Raw genomic sequence first — 19,607 nt, forward strand, 5'->3', positions numbered from 1 at the left:
CAGCAGCTACATGCTGCCATCTAGTGCCGTCTCACAGTCATGCATGAGCTAACAGGAAGCATGGGGCCGTGAGTAGCTGCAAGAACGACGTTCACAACACAAGAACCTCCTTAACCAGTCCAGAGAAAAGTCCTGCGACCCAGCTGGATTCAGCATTCACTAAATTAAAACTGCAACCACATACTCCAATATAAAAGACATAAAAAGGTGGTTATTTGTGCTTCAACTGAGAATAATTCCACCTTTTCTCAATCATCATGGCTTTACTTTCATATGTTTAAAAGCCTTCAGGAAAAGTAAGAAATGCATCAAGTATTGACCACAGAATCCCTCTGAAGTCTGCAGAGTGATATCCATGAGAACATGTGTTTACAAAAAGGAAAAGGTGTCTTACCTGTCGGTGGAGGTGACATGAAGCCGTTATGAGAGAGAGAGGAAAGGAAGGGGGAGAGAAGAAAGGATATGTTCAGCCATACAGAAGAGCCCTGCAGCAGTCAACACAATGATATAACAGCAGCCCTCATCATTTCTATGTTAGAGCTTATTAAAGGAAACTGAAACCATGAATGTGCTCAAAAACATGAGATTTCTGAAGGTTACAGGACAGTTTAGAGGTTTTAGTATTACCAGCGTGGATCATGCTCCTGTGACATCACACTCAGGGTGGGAGGCTCAAAAGTTTCCATCATGGCGGACGTCTACGTGTTACACGGTACGTACATCAAGAAGTCGTGTAGTTTCACTGTCATTAGATGAACCTGCTAGCTCTGTCAGGCTTCACTGTTGATTTAATGTTCCTGTCTCTTCATTTCAGCCATCAGCTGATCAAATGATGCTTTCATGTTTAGAAAAGTCTAATAATTATTTAAACAGCTGACCAGCTGAAGGGCAGTTTCTATGTTGAGTGTAATCCCACTAGAAGATCATCATGTTAGCAGATCCACTCAGGAGCTCTGCCTTTATTCATAGACGCTGAGTCTGTTTGTTAAGTGACTGTGGAACCTGAATGAGGTTCTCTTTCTGTTTAACTGTCTAATTTAGGTCAGACTCAATCACAGCAGGGGCCGGATTCTGGATTCAGGTCTAACCTGAGGGCCTAACGGGGTCACCTTAAACCAGAAACAGTCAACCTCATTTCACCAGGAATAAAATATAAAAAAACTGATGAGAAATGATTTTGACATTTAACTCACTGAGTGCCATAGACGTATATATATGTCAAAGTGGTTTTTTTTTGGTGGCTGGCACAAGGAGGCGCTCTCACGCTCCCTGTGAGTAATTTTGGGGCTTCTGGGATACGTAGTCGGAACAGTCCAGTCGGAAGTGACGGTAGATCAAACGTCAGAGGTGGAGACCCTGGGGTCAAAGAGCAGAGCGATCGTTACGGAGGTAATCTAAGCTAAAAGTTCTAACTTAGACGCTGGAAGAACCTTTAAACTTTAGCCTGAGAAATTGCTCACTCACTGAAACTGACACTGAACTTAACAACAGCAAATCCAGGGATCGCCGCTTTAATTCATCTGTCCATGCGGTCAAGAGGCTAAAGAATGCCGCGAGGTTCCCCCCAGTGTGTCGGAGAAATAAGCCGCCTCTCGCCAGCGACAAGCAGGAGAGGACGTGGGCGTGTAGGGGGGTCCCGTGGAGGCCGTCCAGTTCCAGAGTGTGAATGGCATGATGGTGACTGGAAGCATTGTTATTTATTTTACTATAAAATAACATTTGTAATACAATTTTCAGATGTCTTTTATGTCATTGAAGGCAAAATTCTGACATTCAAATCACTGTTTTGCCTGACAGACTCTCTTTCACAAAAATGCATTTTTCTCAGCTTTCTAGAAAAAAAGAGAGAAACTAGCCTCTATTCAACTTCAGATAAATCAAGAACGGAACAAGCTACAAACACACGTTTTTTTCCACGATGAAATAGAGAGATTCTTCTTTCATTTGAGCTATTTGGTGTTTTCAGAGTCATAGTACAAAATATTTTGTGGGTCTTGAAAGATGACTCAAAATGGTCAAAAACGGTGGCACAAGCCACTTTCCATTTTATAAAAGGGCTGGCACTCAATGAGTTAAAAAGTTAAAAAGAAAAGTTTGAAGGCTCACAATCTGAGAAAAGTCAATTTATTAGTTCAAAAAGGTCAAAACATGAAATTGAAATAGAAATATGATGTTTTTTTGATGGCAAAATATTAGAAAGAAAGTCAAAATCATGAGTTTAAAAGGTCAAAATAGTCAAAATAGTCAAAATATGATTCAAAATTTTAAATTATGAATCTAAGAGGTCAAACTATGGGATTATGAAGTCAAAGTTGTGCAATAATATTAGCACTTTAACTAACCAGGCCAAAGTACGAAATAAAAAGTCAAAATCCTAAGTTTGAGTCCTGACTGTGAGAGGAAAAATTGAAAATGTGAAATGAAAACACAAATGAATTTCTTTTCCCACATTCCTGACTTCTTCTCTAAATATTTTTACTCTTTTTCAGATTTGATGACTTAACAAGGATTTCTTAAATCATCAGGATACGTTCACATTTTTAAATTGAGGACATCTGCAGACCTCAGACTGATGGGCCAGTTAGAACAGAAATATCAGACCATCCTGTGGGCCGGATTTAACTGCTCCACGGGCCGGATTTGGCCCCCGGGCCTTGAGTTTGACACCTGTGATTTAAGGGATTTACTTTTAAGGAAAATGACGCAAATTAATGCCGGGTTGGATGACTGTGAAAAACTTGAGTTTTGTTTCATAAAAGGAACTTTTTTATTGCAGGTTTTAGCTGCAAAGCCCAGGAGAAAAGACAGCATGTGTTGTTTCTGACTGAGCTGGTAAGATCATGCGTCTTTGTATCTGCTTGTAATGAACTGACTGTTTTACACTGCACCAGCATTTCTGGAGCGTAGTCTTTGTGCATGATACATAAAGAAAGTACAATCAATCAATCAGTGCTACAGAACAACGCTCCTAATCACACTGCTGTGCATGTAAACCTAAATTCAGTTTCTAATCTTGTTCAATCCTGTTTCATCAGCTCATCTTTAGATGGGAAATGGAAATAACAGAAAGTCTTTAATGCAGACATGCACGATTAATGCTATGATGTTAACAAAAATGCATCCAGTAGGTTTAACCTAAGGCTTTCATTGATATGTTAAAATGAATATCAATGTCTTTCAGTAACACACGCTTCTTCTCTCATGTCTGGGGTTTGTTAATGTTTACTAGGAAGGCTTTAATACTAACATTAGCTTTGAGTTAATGGTAGCACATGAGGTCATAAATCTGTTTTTTTTAACATGATGTGGTCCGATGTGTCTGGATTCTTCGTTTTGTTTGTTTTTGTTGTTCCTTTTAAATCAGTAAGTAGTACGACATTCAAGAGGAGGTCAGAATCTTCAGTCTGAAGTATAACGGTCTGACATGACAACGTTTAAGCCTCCCGCCCTGAGAATGGTTTCACTGGGCACCATAGGAATGTGGTCTGGGTGAAATCTGATGTATTGATCACTGATAGCATTGATCGCACAGTTTACTACACAGTGTCTGATATAAAGTCAGGTTTTAGCATTAAAAAAGGGCTGAGGAGAGGCAAAGAGACACACAGTGTAAAAGAAAGCGTCATTCAGCAGACTGGAGGATGCAGCGAGACAGAGAGCACCCAGGATAGAGACTAAAAATCATCTGGAGGAAGAAGCTGAGCTGATCTCAGGGTTTACCCCAGTGTACAGGAGGTCAGACAGGCCAACAGGGCCGTACTTAGAGTTTTAGCAGAGACACAGGGGTGCTCAACGACACTTTCAGACCAGCACAATCTGTCGCTCTCATATTCTTCTGTTAAAACTGGGGGAAATCCTGATATTCAAAGTGGTGTTTCTCTTTAATGTAGGAGGACAGGCTCAACAAGCTTGGGATTTAATTTTCAACCAGAACTAAAACAGATTATTTGGTAAAGCTTTTCAATAAGGTACACAAAATTGGTACGGTTGTTACGTGATGAATGGGCAGCTGCTTTTCTAGTTAAGCAGGGAACAAATGAGGCACTGACTTCCTGTCATCAACACTAAAACCTGCACAGGTTTCACACTGACAGCTTAACCAGGGAACTAATAATTCACTCACCTCGTGCTAATTTAGACAGATTGAACTTAATTGATAGTTAACAGGTGGACATAGACATCCTAAATGTCCTGGTTCCTTGATGATCTAATAGATATCAGCTGATAGATGAGGTGGTCATTGTTTTAACTGCTCTATCCCTGACCCCGCTGGCTGCAGCTGGAGAGTCTTTTCTGTTTTGTCCGTCTCGGCTCAGAGTAGCAGCTCTGTTTGAGAGCACAGAAAAATAAATTTAGCGCCATCTTTAGTTTGAGCTGTAGAACAAACAGGGGGGCTAGGCTGCTGGTGATAAATACCACTGCTCCCATCCTTTTCTCACCTACCCAGTGAGGCAGGAGGCGAGCCCTGAGTGGGCCCTCGGCTCTGGTATAAAGCACCCGGCCCAGCAGTGGCTGAGTTTGACTGTTGATGCGTTACTGCTGCAGCTGTTTGGTCTGAGTTAAACCAACTCTGGTCCATTTTCCTACATAGTCCGGTTCATTTGGAATAGTGGGGACTCATATGGACTCTGGTGCGGACCAAACAAGCGAACTCTGGTCAGCTTAAAACAGGGGGTCTTAGTTTGCTTCCAAACAAACCCTGGAGCTGTTCGTTTGAGGTGTGAAAGCAAAAACGGACCAACTTGTGAACTAAAGGCAGAAAGTGGCATGAAGTGCATTAATTTATTGATTTATATGAGATTTAATACACTCAAATATATGTTGGTACCTCACTCAGCGTCTGTGTAGCCATAGCAACACATCTGTGTCTCTCACCTGTTTCTTTGGTGCTGATTTATTCGTCTCATGTAAAGAACGGCATACTGGACAGCTCACTGCCTCGCTGGCTGCTCATGATACCCACGTATAAAAGCAGAAACCCTAAGACAGCATAGATTTTGTGTTTTTTCATGGTTTATGTGGAAAAGAAGAGTGGCAGAAGAAGATGGATTTCCAGTTTCATCTTCTTCCACGCCTCCTTTTCTTTTTCACTGCTCCTTGTTTGGGATGACAGCGCCACAGACGCCTGGTTTGGCCCATTCGGCTTTGGGTAATGTGAATGTGAACCCAACCTGGAGAGTGCAACAATGTTGCAGTTTGAGTTCCAGACCAAACCGAGTCCCCTGGACTACCAGGTCGACCTAAGACAAAAGCAAACAGTCAAAGTTTCTCTGAAGAGGTTTTTGCACTCCTTCTTGGCATGAGTTTTATCCACCAACAATGTCCACCGCTCATAAACTACGACAGTGGAGCAGCATGCCTGACAAGCTCTTTTTTTCTTATTGCTCTGATTGACCAATGATGTATGGGAACAGGATCTGTGTGGTAGGTTTCCCAGTTGAATGGAAAAAACTTCCATGCAGTGTATAAATGAAACAGTCATCTGGGAATGTTGGGTTAACTGGATAGTTACTCAAAACAGAATCCTAAATTCTTACCTTTTTAATACTTATCTGTCCTCTAATATAAAGCAGAGTGCTCTAAATATATTCCATCTGCCATTTTAGTGAAGGTTTACTGAACTACGTTACTGATTTGTTCCCTGGTTAAAAAGCAGTTAGTGATTCATGAGTTGTTAGCATGTCCATGTCAGTGAATGTTAACTAGAACTGGTTCCCTTGTTAACTAGCAGTCAGTTACTCTACTGTTGCCAGGAAGCGTGCCAACTTTTGTGTACATTATAGAGTCTAAACTGGATCGTTGCATTGCAGGTTCATGATCACACAGAATTTCAGAAGAGATAAAGGACTACTGAGCTTACACGTTCAGCGTCCACATTATTAGGTACAGTAGAGCAGAGGGCGCAGCTAGTGACGATATCAAGTGTTATCCACCAAATAACCACATGAAGTTTAGTCTAGTTTACTTTAAGCATAAGTAAAGTGCCATCAACTTTGACCTTTGATATAAACCAGCTATTAAATCTATCTTTTTCTGATGCTGTCGACAAACTCAGATCATCTGAAAAACTGAACAAATGGCTGAGATGCTGTATGGAGTAGTCAGCCAGAGGGAGAGCCTAGGAAAGCCCAGGGGGGTCTGAAAGTTTGTCCCGTTTCATGAATCAGAGTAAGACGAGAGTCAAATTAGCCCTTCTGTGGTTCCTCCCGTATGCTGCTACTGAGCGTCCACACACTCAGCTCCGGGCACATTTGAGGCAACATTTCATGGTGATAATTCAGTTATGAAAAAGGAGGACAGAGAGTTATGAATTAACTATAAACAATAACTCAGCATCTTCCTGCATGAAGCTCTTATTTTTGCCAAAAAAAATGTTATTTCAAATTTTAAAATGAGAAGCAAAATATAAAATAAAATTGTGTTTACAGCTTAAAGGCTTTGAAGAAAAATATTTTACACCTATGTCAAAAACGTGGCAGCAAAACACAAAATACATAACCAGAGATTATGCCACACTGACATCAGTTTCTGCATGGTGCAACCTGACCCAACACTGATGGAAACAGTCACTCTTTTTTGCTGATGTTGCATTTACTATAGTAGGCCATGCTTTCAGAGCTCAAACTTCTTACAGGAGCTTTTGAGCTTTTCTGTGTCAAAAGAAAAATCTCTTTATAGACCAAATAGAGATGAAAGTAAAGGCAAGGGGGGAGAGGAGGGTCAGTTTAACCCATATGCATAAAGAACAATAATAGTGATACTGATATGATATTCTGGTAATGTTCAGCAGCTGTTGTGTCACTTATTAAAGCTACACTGATGATAATGTTATTATAAGGTGATGATCTCAGTTAGTCTCTAACGTTTTTAGAGATTTGGGGATATATCTGTACACCCAATGGGTGTTTGTCTTTATTCTTTCACTGAAGACAACTTTGTAAAATTACTGAATCCATCCAATATGATTGATGTTTTGCAAATCACTGGTTATTTTCTTTTTTTCTAATGTGAAGGAGCCCAGTAACAAGAGATGTATCTTAATCTACAAAAGAAACCAAGATGAAGCTCGACACAGGGATTGAGATCGGGATTAAATGCTACTCAAGTGGTTTTCAAATTAAACAATTTAAAAATCACAATTTATAATAAGATTATAATAAGATTTTCACACTCATGACACAGGAGTCTGAAAGGAGAGCTCTGGGGCAGAGATGGTGACCTTGTGGTTAGGTTGCACCCCCTCTATGTGGGTGGCCTGGGTTCAAATCATCCATAAGTCCAGATCTATCCACTGTCCTATCTCTCTCTGATAAAGGAACAAAAATCAAACAACAAAACAAAGAGGAGCTTGTTGACTTTGGGCTGAAACATAAAAGCTTCACTCAGTCTGCCTATGAACAAATCCATCACTCATATACTAACACACTGATGTTTTAAAAGCTAAGATCCAGCTCATTTACATGGTAGAAATAAAGAGAGATGGTTGTGCCGAAGCAGCAATGCTGCAGCAGAGCTTAACTATGTCTAATTTATTAGTTAACAGGTTCAACATCTGGTCTCTTGAGCAGCTTGTTAATTTTCATTTCTCTGCCACATCTGCAGCATTAACTAACAGGCTTTGCTATGCAAGGACCCAGGTTGTGTTTGTGTTTTTCTATTGACAGAGGAGATGTTAGGAGGTTGCACAGCAACAGACATTTAGACAAACAGTAGACAGTGAAGCAAGCAGAGACAGTGCATTATCAGCAGGTCATGTCATTAAACTGTTATGATGATAACGGACACAGAGAAGCAGGCAGAGGGAAATCAAAGCAGACAAGTTATCACTTTACCCTTGCAGTCTTGTTAAAATAGGGCCCGACCAGCACAGTTAGTCCCGTAAACTTATTCACTGATATATCTAACACATGGGTATGTAAATGACTAACACTCACGTAAAAGTGCATACATTTAAAGCTGCATTAATCCGTCGGGCCTTGGTTATCACAAATACATAAGAATACAGGATCAAGCACCAAGCAGGCCTAGTGCTCAGTCTGCAGACAAAGAGCCATGCACACAGGAAGACAAATAGAAGCTACTTCCTACTTTCCTAGCCTACAATCATTATACTTAATAAGGCCCGTGTTATTAATAATCTTCCTTGTAGTTCACCAACCTTCCAGTGGGGGGAGCTGTGGCGACGAGGACTCCTGGTGCTCTGAGTGTGCAGGGAGAGAGGGAGGGGCTGCTGGGGTGATGGAGGGAGGGGGAGCGGGTGTCGTCGAGCTAATTGGTGCAGCTACACTTTGGATGGGGGTGTCCTTGGGTGGTGTGGGGGCTTCATTCTTACAGGGTGGAGCTGAGGAGCTAAGGGGCGCGGCGGTGGCGGTGGCGGTTATGTTTCCCATGGAGGCTGCTGCTGTACTCACACCTGGAGCAGCTGCAGCCATGGAGGACATAAGGGCGGCTGAGGGGACGAAAGGTTTGGCATCAACGTTGAGAACTGACCCAACTGCCATTTTTGGAGGGGGGATGTCTGCAGCAGCTAAGGGTGAGGGGTGGGTGGGCAAAGCAGAAGTGGGAGGGTGGTCTGGAGTGCTCTTGGAAGGGGGTGTGGTTTCTGTCGGGGTGGTCTTTGTCAAGGGAGCAGTGGCGAGGGACGGGGTGTTGGTGATTGGAGTGTTGGTCTGTGAGTCGGGAGTGGAGCCTGGAGGAGTCTGGAGAACTGAATCCAGGAAAGAGAAGGTCTGAGAGACAGGGCTCAGGTTGTCTCCTGTAATTAACGCGAGACTACTGCTAGCATCTCCAGCCAAACTACTCTTAGCTGCAGCAGTAGCAGCCGCGCTACGGTCGGGTTCAGGTTTACTGGGCAGAACCTTCTCTTCGTTTGCTTTTGGACCATCTTTAGCTGGTGCGGGGAAATCATCTACACACATGGGTTCATAGGAGCGCGGTGACGAATCAGATCCAAGGCTAGCTGGGGAGCGGTTGGTGAAACTTGTGGGTATTTGTGATTGGGCAGAGGGCAAAACAGGGCTGGGGCTCAGGTTTGAGGTTTTGGAGTCAGAGTCGGCAGGTGCAGCCCAGTCAGGGGCGACTGAAGCCAGGGTTGGGGAGGTGGGCTGTTGAGGAGCCCCCCACTCTTCTGGAAGTCTAGCCCGACTCTTAGTCTTCTTGCCTTTCACTCTACCCCCTCCTCCACTCTCTCTGATCTCCCACTCCCAGTTTTCGTCCTCGTCCTCGTCCTCCTCCTGTCGGCTCTTATCCTGCATCCCAAGCTTATCTGACTGGTCGACATTATTCTCTGAGAAGGCATGGACCTCACTGTGGCTCTTCCTCTTCTTCTTCTTCCGTCTCTGCTGCTGCTTGCCGGCCTCGCCCCCTGGCCCAACCCTCTCAGGGCTGAGGGGTTCAGAGGTAGAGGAGGAGGGACTGCTGTCGTCCATTGAGCCACTGGGAGAAAGGACGGGAGCTGCCGAGGGGGGAAGGGCTTTATAAGAGGAGGAACCAATCACATACTGTGTCAGAGAGTCACCTGCCAAAAAGCCATCAGATTCAGGTTACCATAGGTGTTTGTCAGACTTAAAGCCTCAAATTTTCACTCTTAACCGGAAAAAGTATGTGTGATAACAGCGGCAAGGGGAATTTTTTAAGGAGAGGAGCCCAATGACTGTCCAACTACTCTACTAGAGCATCAGTTGTTCAGATTTTATGATAGTCAGGCGTGTCGTCTGACAGTCAGACACATTTTTGGTGACATTCTTTACATATTTGCAATCGAATTTAAGGATCATTAAAAAGGACAAAGACAGTAATAACAACTGGGATTGGGGTACTCAAGATGAGGCCTTCCTCAACACCTGAAGGCTGTGCTCAACATCAAATCCAGTTCCCTGACTTGTTTGCACATCTACACATAAAGCAGAGGGAAGGTTCAATGATTAATTGTGACTATTATCTCAAGATAAAACCATATTTTCCATCATTTCCCTCGCATCTGGTTAAAATGTAGGCCTTCCACCAGACAGTGGCTCTGGGCTGTTTGAAATAAAGTCATGTCACAGCAAAGAACTCCCGATGGGGGGCAGGAAGGGATTTCTGCATAGAGAGGCTCTATCAAAATGCTAAAATTCCATGCTGTTCACAGCTGTGCCAACCATTTAAGTTGAACAAAAAATTGAGCTACACTATATTGCCAGAAGTATTCACTCACCCATCCAAATAATGTAAATCATGTGTTCCAATCACTTCCATGGTCACAGGTGTATAAAATCAAGCACCTAGGCATGCAGACTGTTTCTACAAACATTTGTGAAAGAATGGCTCGCTCTCAGGAGCTCAGTGAGTTCCAGCGTGGTACTGTGATGGGATGCCACCTGTGCAACAAGTCCAGTGGTGAAATTTCCTCACTCCTAAATATTCCACAGTCAACTGTCAGTGGTATTATAACAAAGAGGAAGTGATTGTGAACAACAGAAACTCAGCCACCACATGGTAGGCCATGTAAAATGATGGATGCTGAGGCGCATAGTGCGCAGAGGTCGCCAACTTTCTGCAGAGTCAATGGCTACAGACCTCCAAACTTCATGTGGCCTTCAGATTAGCTCAAGAACAGTGGTAGAGAGCTTCATGAATGGGTTTCCATGGCCGAGCAGCTGCATCCAAGGCATACATCACCAAGAGCAATGCAAAGCGTCAGATGCAGTGGTATAAAGCACGCCGCCACTGGACTCTAGAGCAGTGGAGATGCGTTCTCTGGAGTGACAAATCACGCTTCTTCTTTTGGCAATCTGATGGACGAGTCTTGGTTTGGTGGTTGCCAGGAGAACGGTACTTGTCTGACTGCATTGTGCCAAGTGTAAAGTTTGATGGAGGGGGGATTATGGTGTGGGCTCACAAATGCCCTTCTGGAAGAATGGTCAAAAATTCCCATAAACACACTCCTAAACATTGTGGAAAGCCTTCCCAGAAAAGTTGAAGCTGTTATAGCTGCAAAGGGTGGACCAACGTCATATTAAACCCTATGGATTAAGAATGGGATGTCACTTAAGTTCATATGCCAGTCAAGGCAGCTGAGTGAATACTTTTGGCGATATAGTGTACATGTGGCTCAGGTGCAAACACTTTAGAGAATCAAAGGCTTGTTTTTTTTTTTCTGCGTGGTTAGGGACCACGATAGACAGGAAAATGATAAATGGAGAGCTGTATTTATCTTGTTGATGCACATTTATAAACTTCTACTTCTAGTGAAGCTTTCTGCTTCCACACTGGTAGAATATTTCACAGAAAAGATAAACACAGTAGTGCATCTCTAGTTTGTGCTTTTCAAAGTTAAAAACCCGGTTAAACATTTCTTTGAGGAAACTCTCTATTTTGTTTTGAATAGGAGGGGTTATTGAGGTAAAACGTATGAAGAATGACAGGGTTTTTACAGCAGGGAGATTCAGCCAACATGCAGCAACCTGGCGTCTACTATAAAAGCCTCACTGGCAGGAGGAGGAGCAGACAAGGGCAGCAAAAAACACAGCCAGTCTGAACCAGGCTTAATATTAGCTCTGATATCCGCTTTTTTAACCCAGTCTGAGTGTTTCTTTCTTTCATCAGTGTTAACTCTAGTGACAGGCTGAAGTTCAAACCCACCTAACTGAGAACCACTCATGTTAGCTTGGTCAGTGTGCTGTCTGGTTGTCTGAGTGAGATGAGGCAGTGTCCCAGTGAAGGGTCAATTCAGCCCATGATTGAAGACACTAACTATCGATGATACAGGTGCATCTCAATAAATAAGAATATTGTAAGAAAGTTGATTTATTTCAGCAATTCAGTAAAAAAAAATAAAATCATATATTCTATTGATTACACACTGGCTTCTTTTGCATGAATTACTGCAGCAAAGGGGCGTGTCATGGAGGCGATCAGTCTGTGGCACTGCTGAGGCCCAGGTTGCTCTGATAGTAGCCTTCAGCTCTCCTGTGTTGTTAGGTCTGGTCTCATCTTCCTCTTCACAGTACCTCATAGATCCTCTACGGCAGGGGTGTCCAAACCTTTTCCCACTGAGGGCCGCTTATAAAAACATAAAAGGATGGAGGGGCCACTTTCATATGACTCATCCTGAAGATTGGGCTTGCTTAAATGGCTAGTTAATGGCTGACAAGGCAAATAGCCAATCATTTTATGGATTTCAAGGAGGCCAGACAGATTTCAGGGGGCCCTGGTCGGCTCTGGCTACTACTGGTTCTGGCCCTAAAACACCATCAGTGCTGCTATAAGCCTTCATCATCCATCAGGGCATTATACACCAAAATATTGTTGTCATGTTGGTTGCCAAAATATTTTCCATTTACAATGTTGTCTTCATTTAGTTGCGAAAAACTCAAATCAATAAATCCATCTTGTCAAAATGTTTGTTTACAGAAATAGCATGGTAGCACTGCTCTGTGATGAAACCAAGAAGAACAACAGTCAGGCACAAGCTTCATGTTCAAATGTGGGCCAAGTTTCATCTAATGTTTAGAATTTGCTGCAGGCCAATTAAAAAATAGACCGCAGGCCACATTTGCCCCCCAGACCATAGTTTGGACACCCCTGCTCTATGGGGATCAGGTCAGGCCAGTTTGCTGGCCATCAAGCACAGTAACACCATGGCCATTGAACCAGATTTTGGTACCTTTGGCAGTGTGGGCAGGTGCCAAGTCCTGCTGGAGAATGAAATCAGCATCTCCATAAAGCTTGTCAGCAGAAGGAAGCATGACAGTCTCTAAAATGTCCTGGTAGATGGCTGCATGGACTGTGGACTTCAGAAAACACCAGCAGATGCCATGGTCCCCAAACCATCACTGACTGTTGAAACTTCACACTGGACTTCAAGCAACGTGGATTCTGTGCCTCGCCTCTCTTCCTCCAGACTCTGAGACCTTGATTTATACAAATGAAATGCAAGATTTACCTTCACCTGAAAAGAGATTTTGGACCACTGAGACCACAGCAGTCCCATCCTTTTTGTCCTTAGCTCAGGTAAGACACCTCTGATGGTATCTCTGGTTTAACACAAGGAATGCCACAGTTGTAGTCCATGTCCTGCAGTCCACTCCTTGTGAAGCTCCCCCAAAGTCTTGCATGGGCTTCATTCAGAATCCTCTCAAAGCTGTAGTTCTCTCTTATGCTGGTGCATCTTTCTCTACCACACTTTTTCCTTCCACTCAACTTTACATGAATCTGCTTGGATACAGCACTCTGTGAACAACCGGCTTCTTTAGCAATGACCTTTGACCTTACCCTCCTTGTAGAGAGTGTCAATGACTGTCTTCTGGACATGTGTCGAGCCTGCAGTCTTCCCCATGATTGTGGATCCTACTGACCCGGACTGAGAGACCACTTAAAGGCTCAGGAAACCTTTGCAGGTGTTTGGAGTTCATCAGCTGATTAGGGTGTGACACCATGAGTCTCCAATATTGAACTTTTTCACGATATTCTCATTTTCTGAGACACTGAATTTTGTGGTTTTATTAGCTGTAAGCCACAATAATCAAAATGAAAAGAAATGAATGTTTTAAATATATCAGTCTGTGTTTAATAAACCAATGGAATATCTGAGCTTCACTTTTTTCACTGAATTACTGAAATAAATCAACTTTTTGATGATATTCTAGTTGAGATGCACCTGTATAGGATGCAGCACAACTGACTAAAGTTCTACTGCTAATAATACCATTATAATGTGATGAAGATGTTGATATTATTTATGGACCAACAACTCAGTATTAGTACTGGTCTATCTGGGTTGATCTGGACGTTTCTCTTAATGTTGGCATCCTGTGGAAGGAGAGCTAGTGTTAGCTGACATTAGCTGCAGCTTTGAGCTCCCTAAAGACCCCATCTTCCCCAACATTTGGGCAAAGGACTCAAAGGTATTGCTCTTAACAGTCAGCATTTCATTGCATTTATTTTCTGTGATCTATGTAACACCATAACATCTGTTAGCACCTGGAAATATTCGATTTGGAAATAAGCCGTGACTCTTATTCTCTCTTCAGCATTTGCTGTTTATACTGACGATTGAAAGTACAGTACAACAAGTATCACTGAGTCAGATTTCCCTCCACTGATGTTTTTGCCTCAGTAACCAAAGTCTGACAGCTTTCAGGCTCCTCTCGGCACAACTGTGTTAATATTTCAATTTTACAAGCATTGTATGTGATGGTGCCTGCTTTTATAAATTCATCCTGCTTGTCCTGTACTCACCTAATCTGACAGAGACTTAAAAAGACTCAGCAAAGACTAGAAAGGAGTATGCATAATGAATTCATATCAGGACAGATATTTGCAGGGAGAAAGAATAAACTCTGATGCATGCTTGGTTTTATCTGGGTGGTGAAATAGACTTGAATTTAACTCGGAGTGAATCTGCTCCTACATTTTCTGACTTTAGAAAGGCCTGGCACTGATTATAATCCTCACTGTTAATCTCCATTAAAACTGTGGACTGGGAGTTTAGATCAACTGCTTTGACATGTGACATTTGGAATTATCAGTCCTGGAACTTTAGATTTTAATTTTTTGTAAGTAATCTTTTATAGGAAAAATGTGATTCTCTCTCCCTCTAAACTTGAACTACCTATTTAAAACACCATCATAATCATCTTAAACATCATCATCATCATTAGCACCATCGTCATCATCAGAGCCCAGTGGTTGTACATGGTCTTATAAATGGAGCAAACTTAACACAGCAAAACAAAACACAGAGGAGGCAGTCCAGCTTTATCATGAGTCATGAGTTAAGACTTTAACACATGCAGTCCATCATGCATGGTTTGAAAATGAATGCATGCATGAATCTGAAATCATGGTACTGAATTAATCACTGTCACACATGCAGAAACCTAAAATGATCCACATTACATTAAAAACGTCACCACAATAACAAACGATGCACATGCAGGCAAACAGAAGACACTCAAGCTGCACAGAGATGACTCTTTCATGTTTCTGCTCCCGCTCTGTTCTCTCGTTCAGGGATGAAGCGATCATTTAGGAACGGGGTATTTTCTCTGAAGCAACGTTTCTCTATTATTTCTGACGAGCGCCTCATCAGCCCAGAGTTCAGGAGACAGAAAGATGAAAAAACTGATTCAAGCAGATATAGGGAGAGATCATATAAGACTGTACACAGCCCTCCTAGATTTCTCATCATGCCATCTCACCTTTCTCCCCCCATCTCCTCTTCCTCATTATTGCATCAAAGGATGCCATTGTGAATCCAGTAAAGGTTCATTCCCCTCTAAACCTGCCCTCTCTTCCTGTATTTCTAAACTGATTGAAGTTGCTATTTTCTCCCCTTTGGCCAGGATGCTTCCCTGGCTATAAACAGCTTGGACATGGGGCATTATCATCTATATTTAATGTGATTATTTAACTTGATAAGGTATTTAATGGAAGTACCTCTTAATCTGGAGTCAGGCAAAATGCCAAGGGAAACATTAATGTTGGAGTGCTGGCTGCCTGTGCAGAAGGGCAGTGAGAGAGAGTTAATCAAAAATTTTGTGCACAATGATTTCATCTCACTGAAAGCCATTAGCACCTGCATGGACAGGAGTTTAAGTGTCCAGAGATGATCCAGGTCCTCGCACAGAGGAGCGGTTTGAGAAGAGGTAAGGAAATGTGCTGTCAGTGTCCTGCAGAGGTCCAGAAAAAGGTTTTGGTCATTACTAGAAGGATTTTAAAATAGCAAATGTGGATTCATTAATGAGCCTTTAAACTGCCAGTTCATTTTTAAAATCAGCCCTCAATGATCTGTGCAGTATTCATATTTTTGCATTGAATAAAATCCTCTAATTGTTCCTTTAACATATAGTCTATTTTATTCATTAGAGCCTATCTGGACTGCAGGAGGACTCCCACAAGGCTGTCAGCTTTAATAGTAATAGAGTAAGGGTCCAAAATTAATGCATTATTTTCATCACATTGATTGTCTGCTGTTTCATCCTTGTAGCTCTGCTGTATTTAAGCTCAACTGAAAACTCCTCTCCATCTTCCTGCTCTCATATGGGTGGAAAATAGGGGCAACATTGCACTTAAATGTGTCACTTCAGTTTCATTAGAAAAAAAAAAATTCCCAGGCAGGCAGCTCAGTGCAGGGGTCAAAGGTAAATTTTACATTATAATATCAAAGACTGCATTTTTCCAGTACATTAGCTTTTGTATTTGCAGCAAGTTCCTTTTTTTGGTTGAGCTAACGTTGTAATTTTAGTTCAGTCAGAAGTTTTTAGTTTTCTCTAAATTAAAGCAGTTTTTTATCTGAACAGGAAGTGGAGTATCATTAGCACAAGGCAGCACAAATTCAAAGTATAAGATTTGCTGAGAAAATCTCTTAACTCGCCTAACTCTGTTGTTTACCTTCACTTTGTTACTCAGAGAAAAACTAAGGGCTAGGGCTGACAGCTTCCATTCGATTGGTCAGGTGTTTGGTCGAATAGCTTTTGTCCGACCAAGATCCCCCTGGTCGGCGAGTCGCCCCCCCCCAACGCGCTGACCAGGATGCAGAAGCGTAGTCTGCAGCTGGCTGATATAGAGAGACGTCCTGCTGGGGACAGAGGAGCAATGCAGCTCTGGGACATACAGGTAGAGAAGCACACAAAGCTAGCAGAGTGGGATACTTTCTGATATTTTTACAGCACTAACTACCAGAAACAATGCATCTTGAACTCGTCACAGAGTTGCAGGCTGTTTGTTGCTGCTGCAACTCCCGTGGTCAGATTTTTCACCTGTCGGTAGAAAGGCTGCGTAGCATCATCTCCTCTTATAATCTCCTTAAAGTGTTCACGTTAGCGTTAGCTTCTCTTACAGACACACAGAAAGGAGAGGGGATAAAAGACGATGTCTGCTGGTCATTGTGTCATAATGAGGTAACTTTTTCACTCTCACCTCCGTTAATAAACGCTGCATGCTGTCAGCTTTATGCTCATAAATGCCACAGTGCAGGCTGGATCATGTGATCCTGTTATTAGTTACTGTTATAAATGAATGAAAAATGATGATCTGAGGTTATTTTGTAGGCTGTATGAGTTTACAGAGTTACCGCACCAGGATCTCAGAGATCTTGTGACCAAAGGCAGGTGCGTGCTGATCGTCTCTCGATTATTTTTTAGTGCGACGTGATGAGCCTAAAAATGTATTAAAGCTCCAAAAGGCTTGTTATGTTCATGTAAGGATCATTTAGAGTACCAAGCAGGTACAGTGAGGAACCTGTATGGATGAAGCTGATTAAAAAAAAAAAAAAAACATTTTATTTTATTTATTTAGTTTTTTACCTGAACGACCAATCCACTGGTTGGTGCCTGGGTGTGATTTTGGTGGACCCAGTTTTTCTTTGGTTGACTTCAGGCCTAGTTGTTTCTACATCAGCGGGTCATTTTGTACATGCACTCCTGCACTCCTAAAGGTTTAACAGTATTAAAAATTAAAACAGTAATGCAAAGACTAAGCACTGTTAGCTGTCTCATCAGGGGTGTCCAAACTTTTTTAAACATTCAGAAAATGTACGGAAGACTGGGCCACTTTGACACTGCTCACCTTTGGTGTTTTAAAATTAGTAAAACCAATCTAGAGTAGATTAAGATGTGCTCGGTAACTGGATGAAAAACAACCATCACCACAGCTGACATTACTGGCTGACGAGGCATATAGTTAACAATTGTTAAGGGATGGCCAATCAGATTTCAAGGGGGCCTCAGTTAGACCCGTCTACCACACACAAGCCAGATAGACTCTTTCATACATCCACTGTGTGGATCTATTCCACATTCATCTTAGAAAACTCCCATAGAAAGGGTTCAGGAAGGGCAGGACTCTTAAAAAATTCTATGAAGCTGATTAGACGAATGTTCTGGCCAATCAGAGCGACAAGACAAAATGAGGTTCTACGCATGCCCAGCTGCGGTACAAAGCTTTGCTTGAAGGTGTTTTACATGCAGCTGTAGTTTCTGACTAGAGGGGCCTCATGGTGATTAAAGTTGTGCCGAGGCTGTTTGGGAAAAGGAGAATGCAAAGAGGAGCTTTCAGTGTGGCTTTTTGCTCTTCTTTAAATGAGGAAATGGGTCTGAATTCTGGTAAAACTGCAGCTTTACTTTGGCTATAACATTACTAGCAGCTTCCAGTACAACATAACCCCGCTGGCAGCTAGTACTGCAATAAATGATGCTGATTGGTCAGAATCATGTTCCTTGATTGGAGCTTCACTAGATAAATGTGCCTGATGTCAGACATGGACACTGGTAGATCCTTTTACTTAGCATGGTTAGTGGCTCTGCCCCAGGTCTGGATGAGAATAACGCTCCGTGCAGCAGAGAGGGGAAACAGTGATGTCATCACCACATTCAGACGAAGTAAGAGCGAACTTCACAGAGCTGTCAGAGACAGAGCAGAGAGCAGAGCACAAAAGCGCCATAATCCTCTGGTGTTTATCTATCAGGGCGCAGTGAACCCAGACACCGTCATTATTTTGGTTATCCATATTTTATCATTTATGTTGTTATCTCAGTTTAGTTAAAAAAGCCCCCGGGCCATAGTTTGGACACCCCGGCTCTACATCACACTAGTTTGGCAATGCAGCACTCATTTATAAATAAATTTCAACAGCAAATCAAAACTCTGCTCAGGGTTTTATTACACTGTCAATGTGGGTTTGAAATGCAAAATATTCACTCAATATACTCAAAAATGTCACTAATCAGAATTAGGGTTAAGATTAGAGTTAGTTATGATTCTAAAAAGTCAGTTTGGCAGCTGTACTTTTAAATGAAAAGGATTTTAAGGTTGTTTTGTTGCTGTATCAGAGCTACATGATGCTCTCAGCTGTGTAAACATAAGAGGATTATAGACGACCAAAAACAAGTCACAACACATGACTCAAACATCCCGGCTCTTTGAGGGTTGTTGAACTCGACCTTTGTCTGTTATTTAACAGGATGGTTTTTGTCCTCACTAACTGGAAGCTTTGAATAGATTTACGCTTCTACGTTATCGGCACCACCAGCACTCCAACAATCTGGGTTTCACTTTCTGGGATAACTTCTTCAAATTTTCCTTTTTCTTTAAAATCTTTCCTATTTGTGACAAAAGTCTCAGAACTTTGCACTGTAAAGTATTTCACCGAAAATAAATTAAACCTATTTTTCCCTCATGTTTGGATATTTCACATGAAGCATTGCTCTGAAAACATCTGTTTAGAGAAGACTAAGCTCCTGCAGACAGACTGCAGCGCTAACAGGCTACATGTTGCACACTTTACATAAGATTTAATAAATAAGTAGGATTTGCAGCGCAAGAACAAAGGTTGACTTTCTTATCCAAGCTTACAGTTCACCCTGCATTGTTTGTCATCCTCCTTATGTAAGCGGATCGCCACAATCACAGAATGTCTGCAGGTACTGGGTATGATAGGGCGGTTAGCTAACCACAACATGTAAAAATAGCAGCATGTGGTTACATCACTACAGTCCCTTCTGTGAAAATGTGATTGGTAGAAGGAATTTAACAAATACAGCTACAGTTAGGCCTGAAGTCTGGGTTTAATGCATGGCAGCGCTGCAGCAGCAGCGGCTAAGGCTGCTGTTAGCTGCTTAATCTGA

At 42.3% G+C, this 19,607-nt stretch overlaps 1 protein-coding gene across 1 annotated transcript in view; it reads right to left on the reverse strand.

Moving 5' to 3' along the window:
• The window catches only part of map4l (microtubule associated protein 4 like), a 187,794-nt gene that overhangs the window by 94,988 nt on the left and 73,199 nt on the right, over nt 1-19,607 (reverse strand). Inside the window, exon 6 of the mRNA XM_041803364.1 lies at nt 8,159-9,454. Coding sequence (XP_041659298.1) covers nt 8,159-9,454 — 1,296 coding nt within the window. The remainder of the gene's footprint in view (nt 1-8,158; nt 9,455-19,607) is intronic.

This window comes from Cheilinus undulatus, linkage group 13 (genome assembly GCF_018320785.1).
Source record: "Cheilinus undulatus linkage group 13, ASM1832078v1, whole genome shotgun sequence".
Classification (NCBI taxonomy): Eukaryota; Metazoa; Chordata; class Actinopteri; order Labriformes; family Labridae; genus Cheilinus; species Cheilinus undulatus.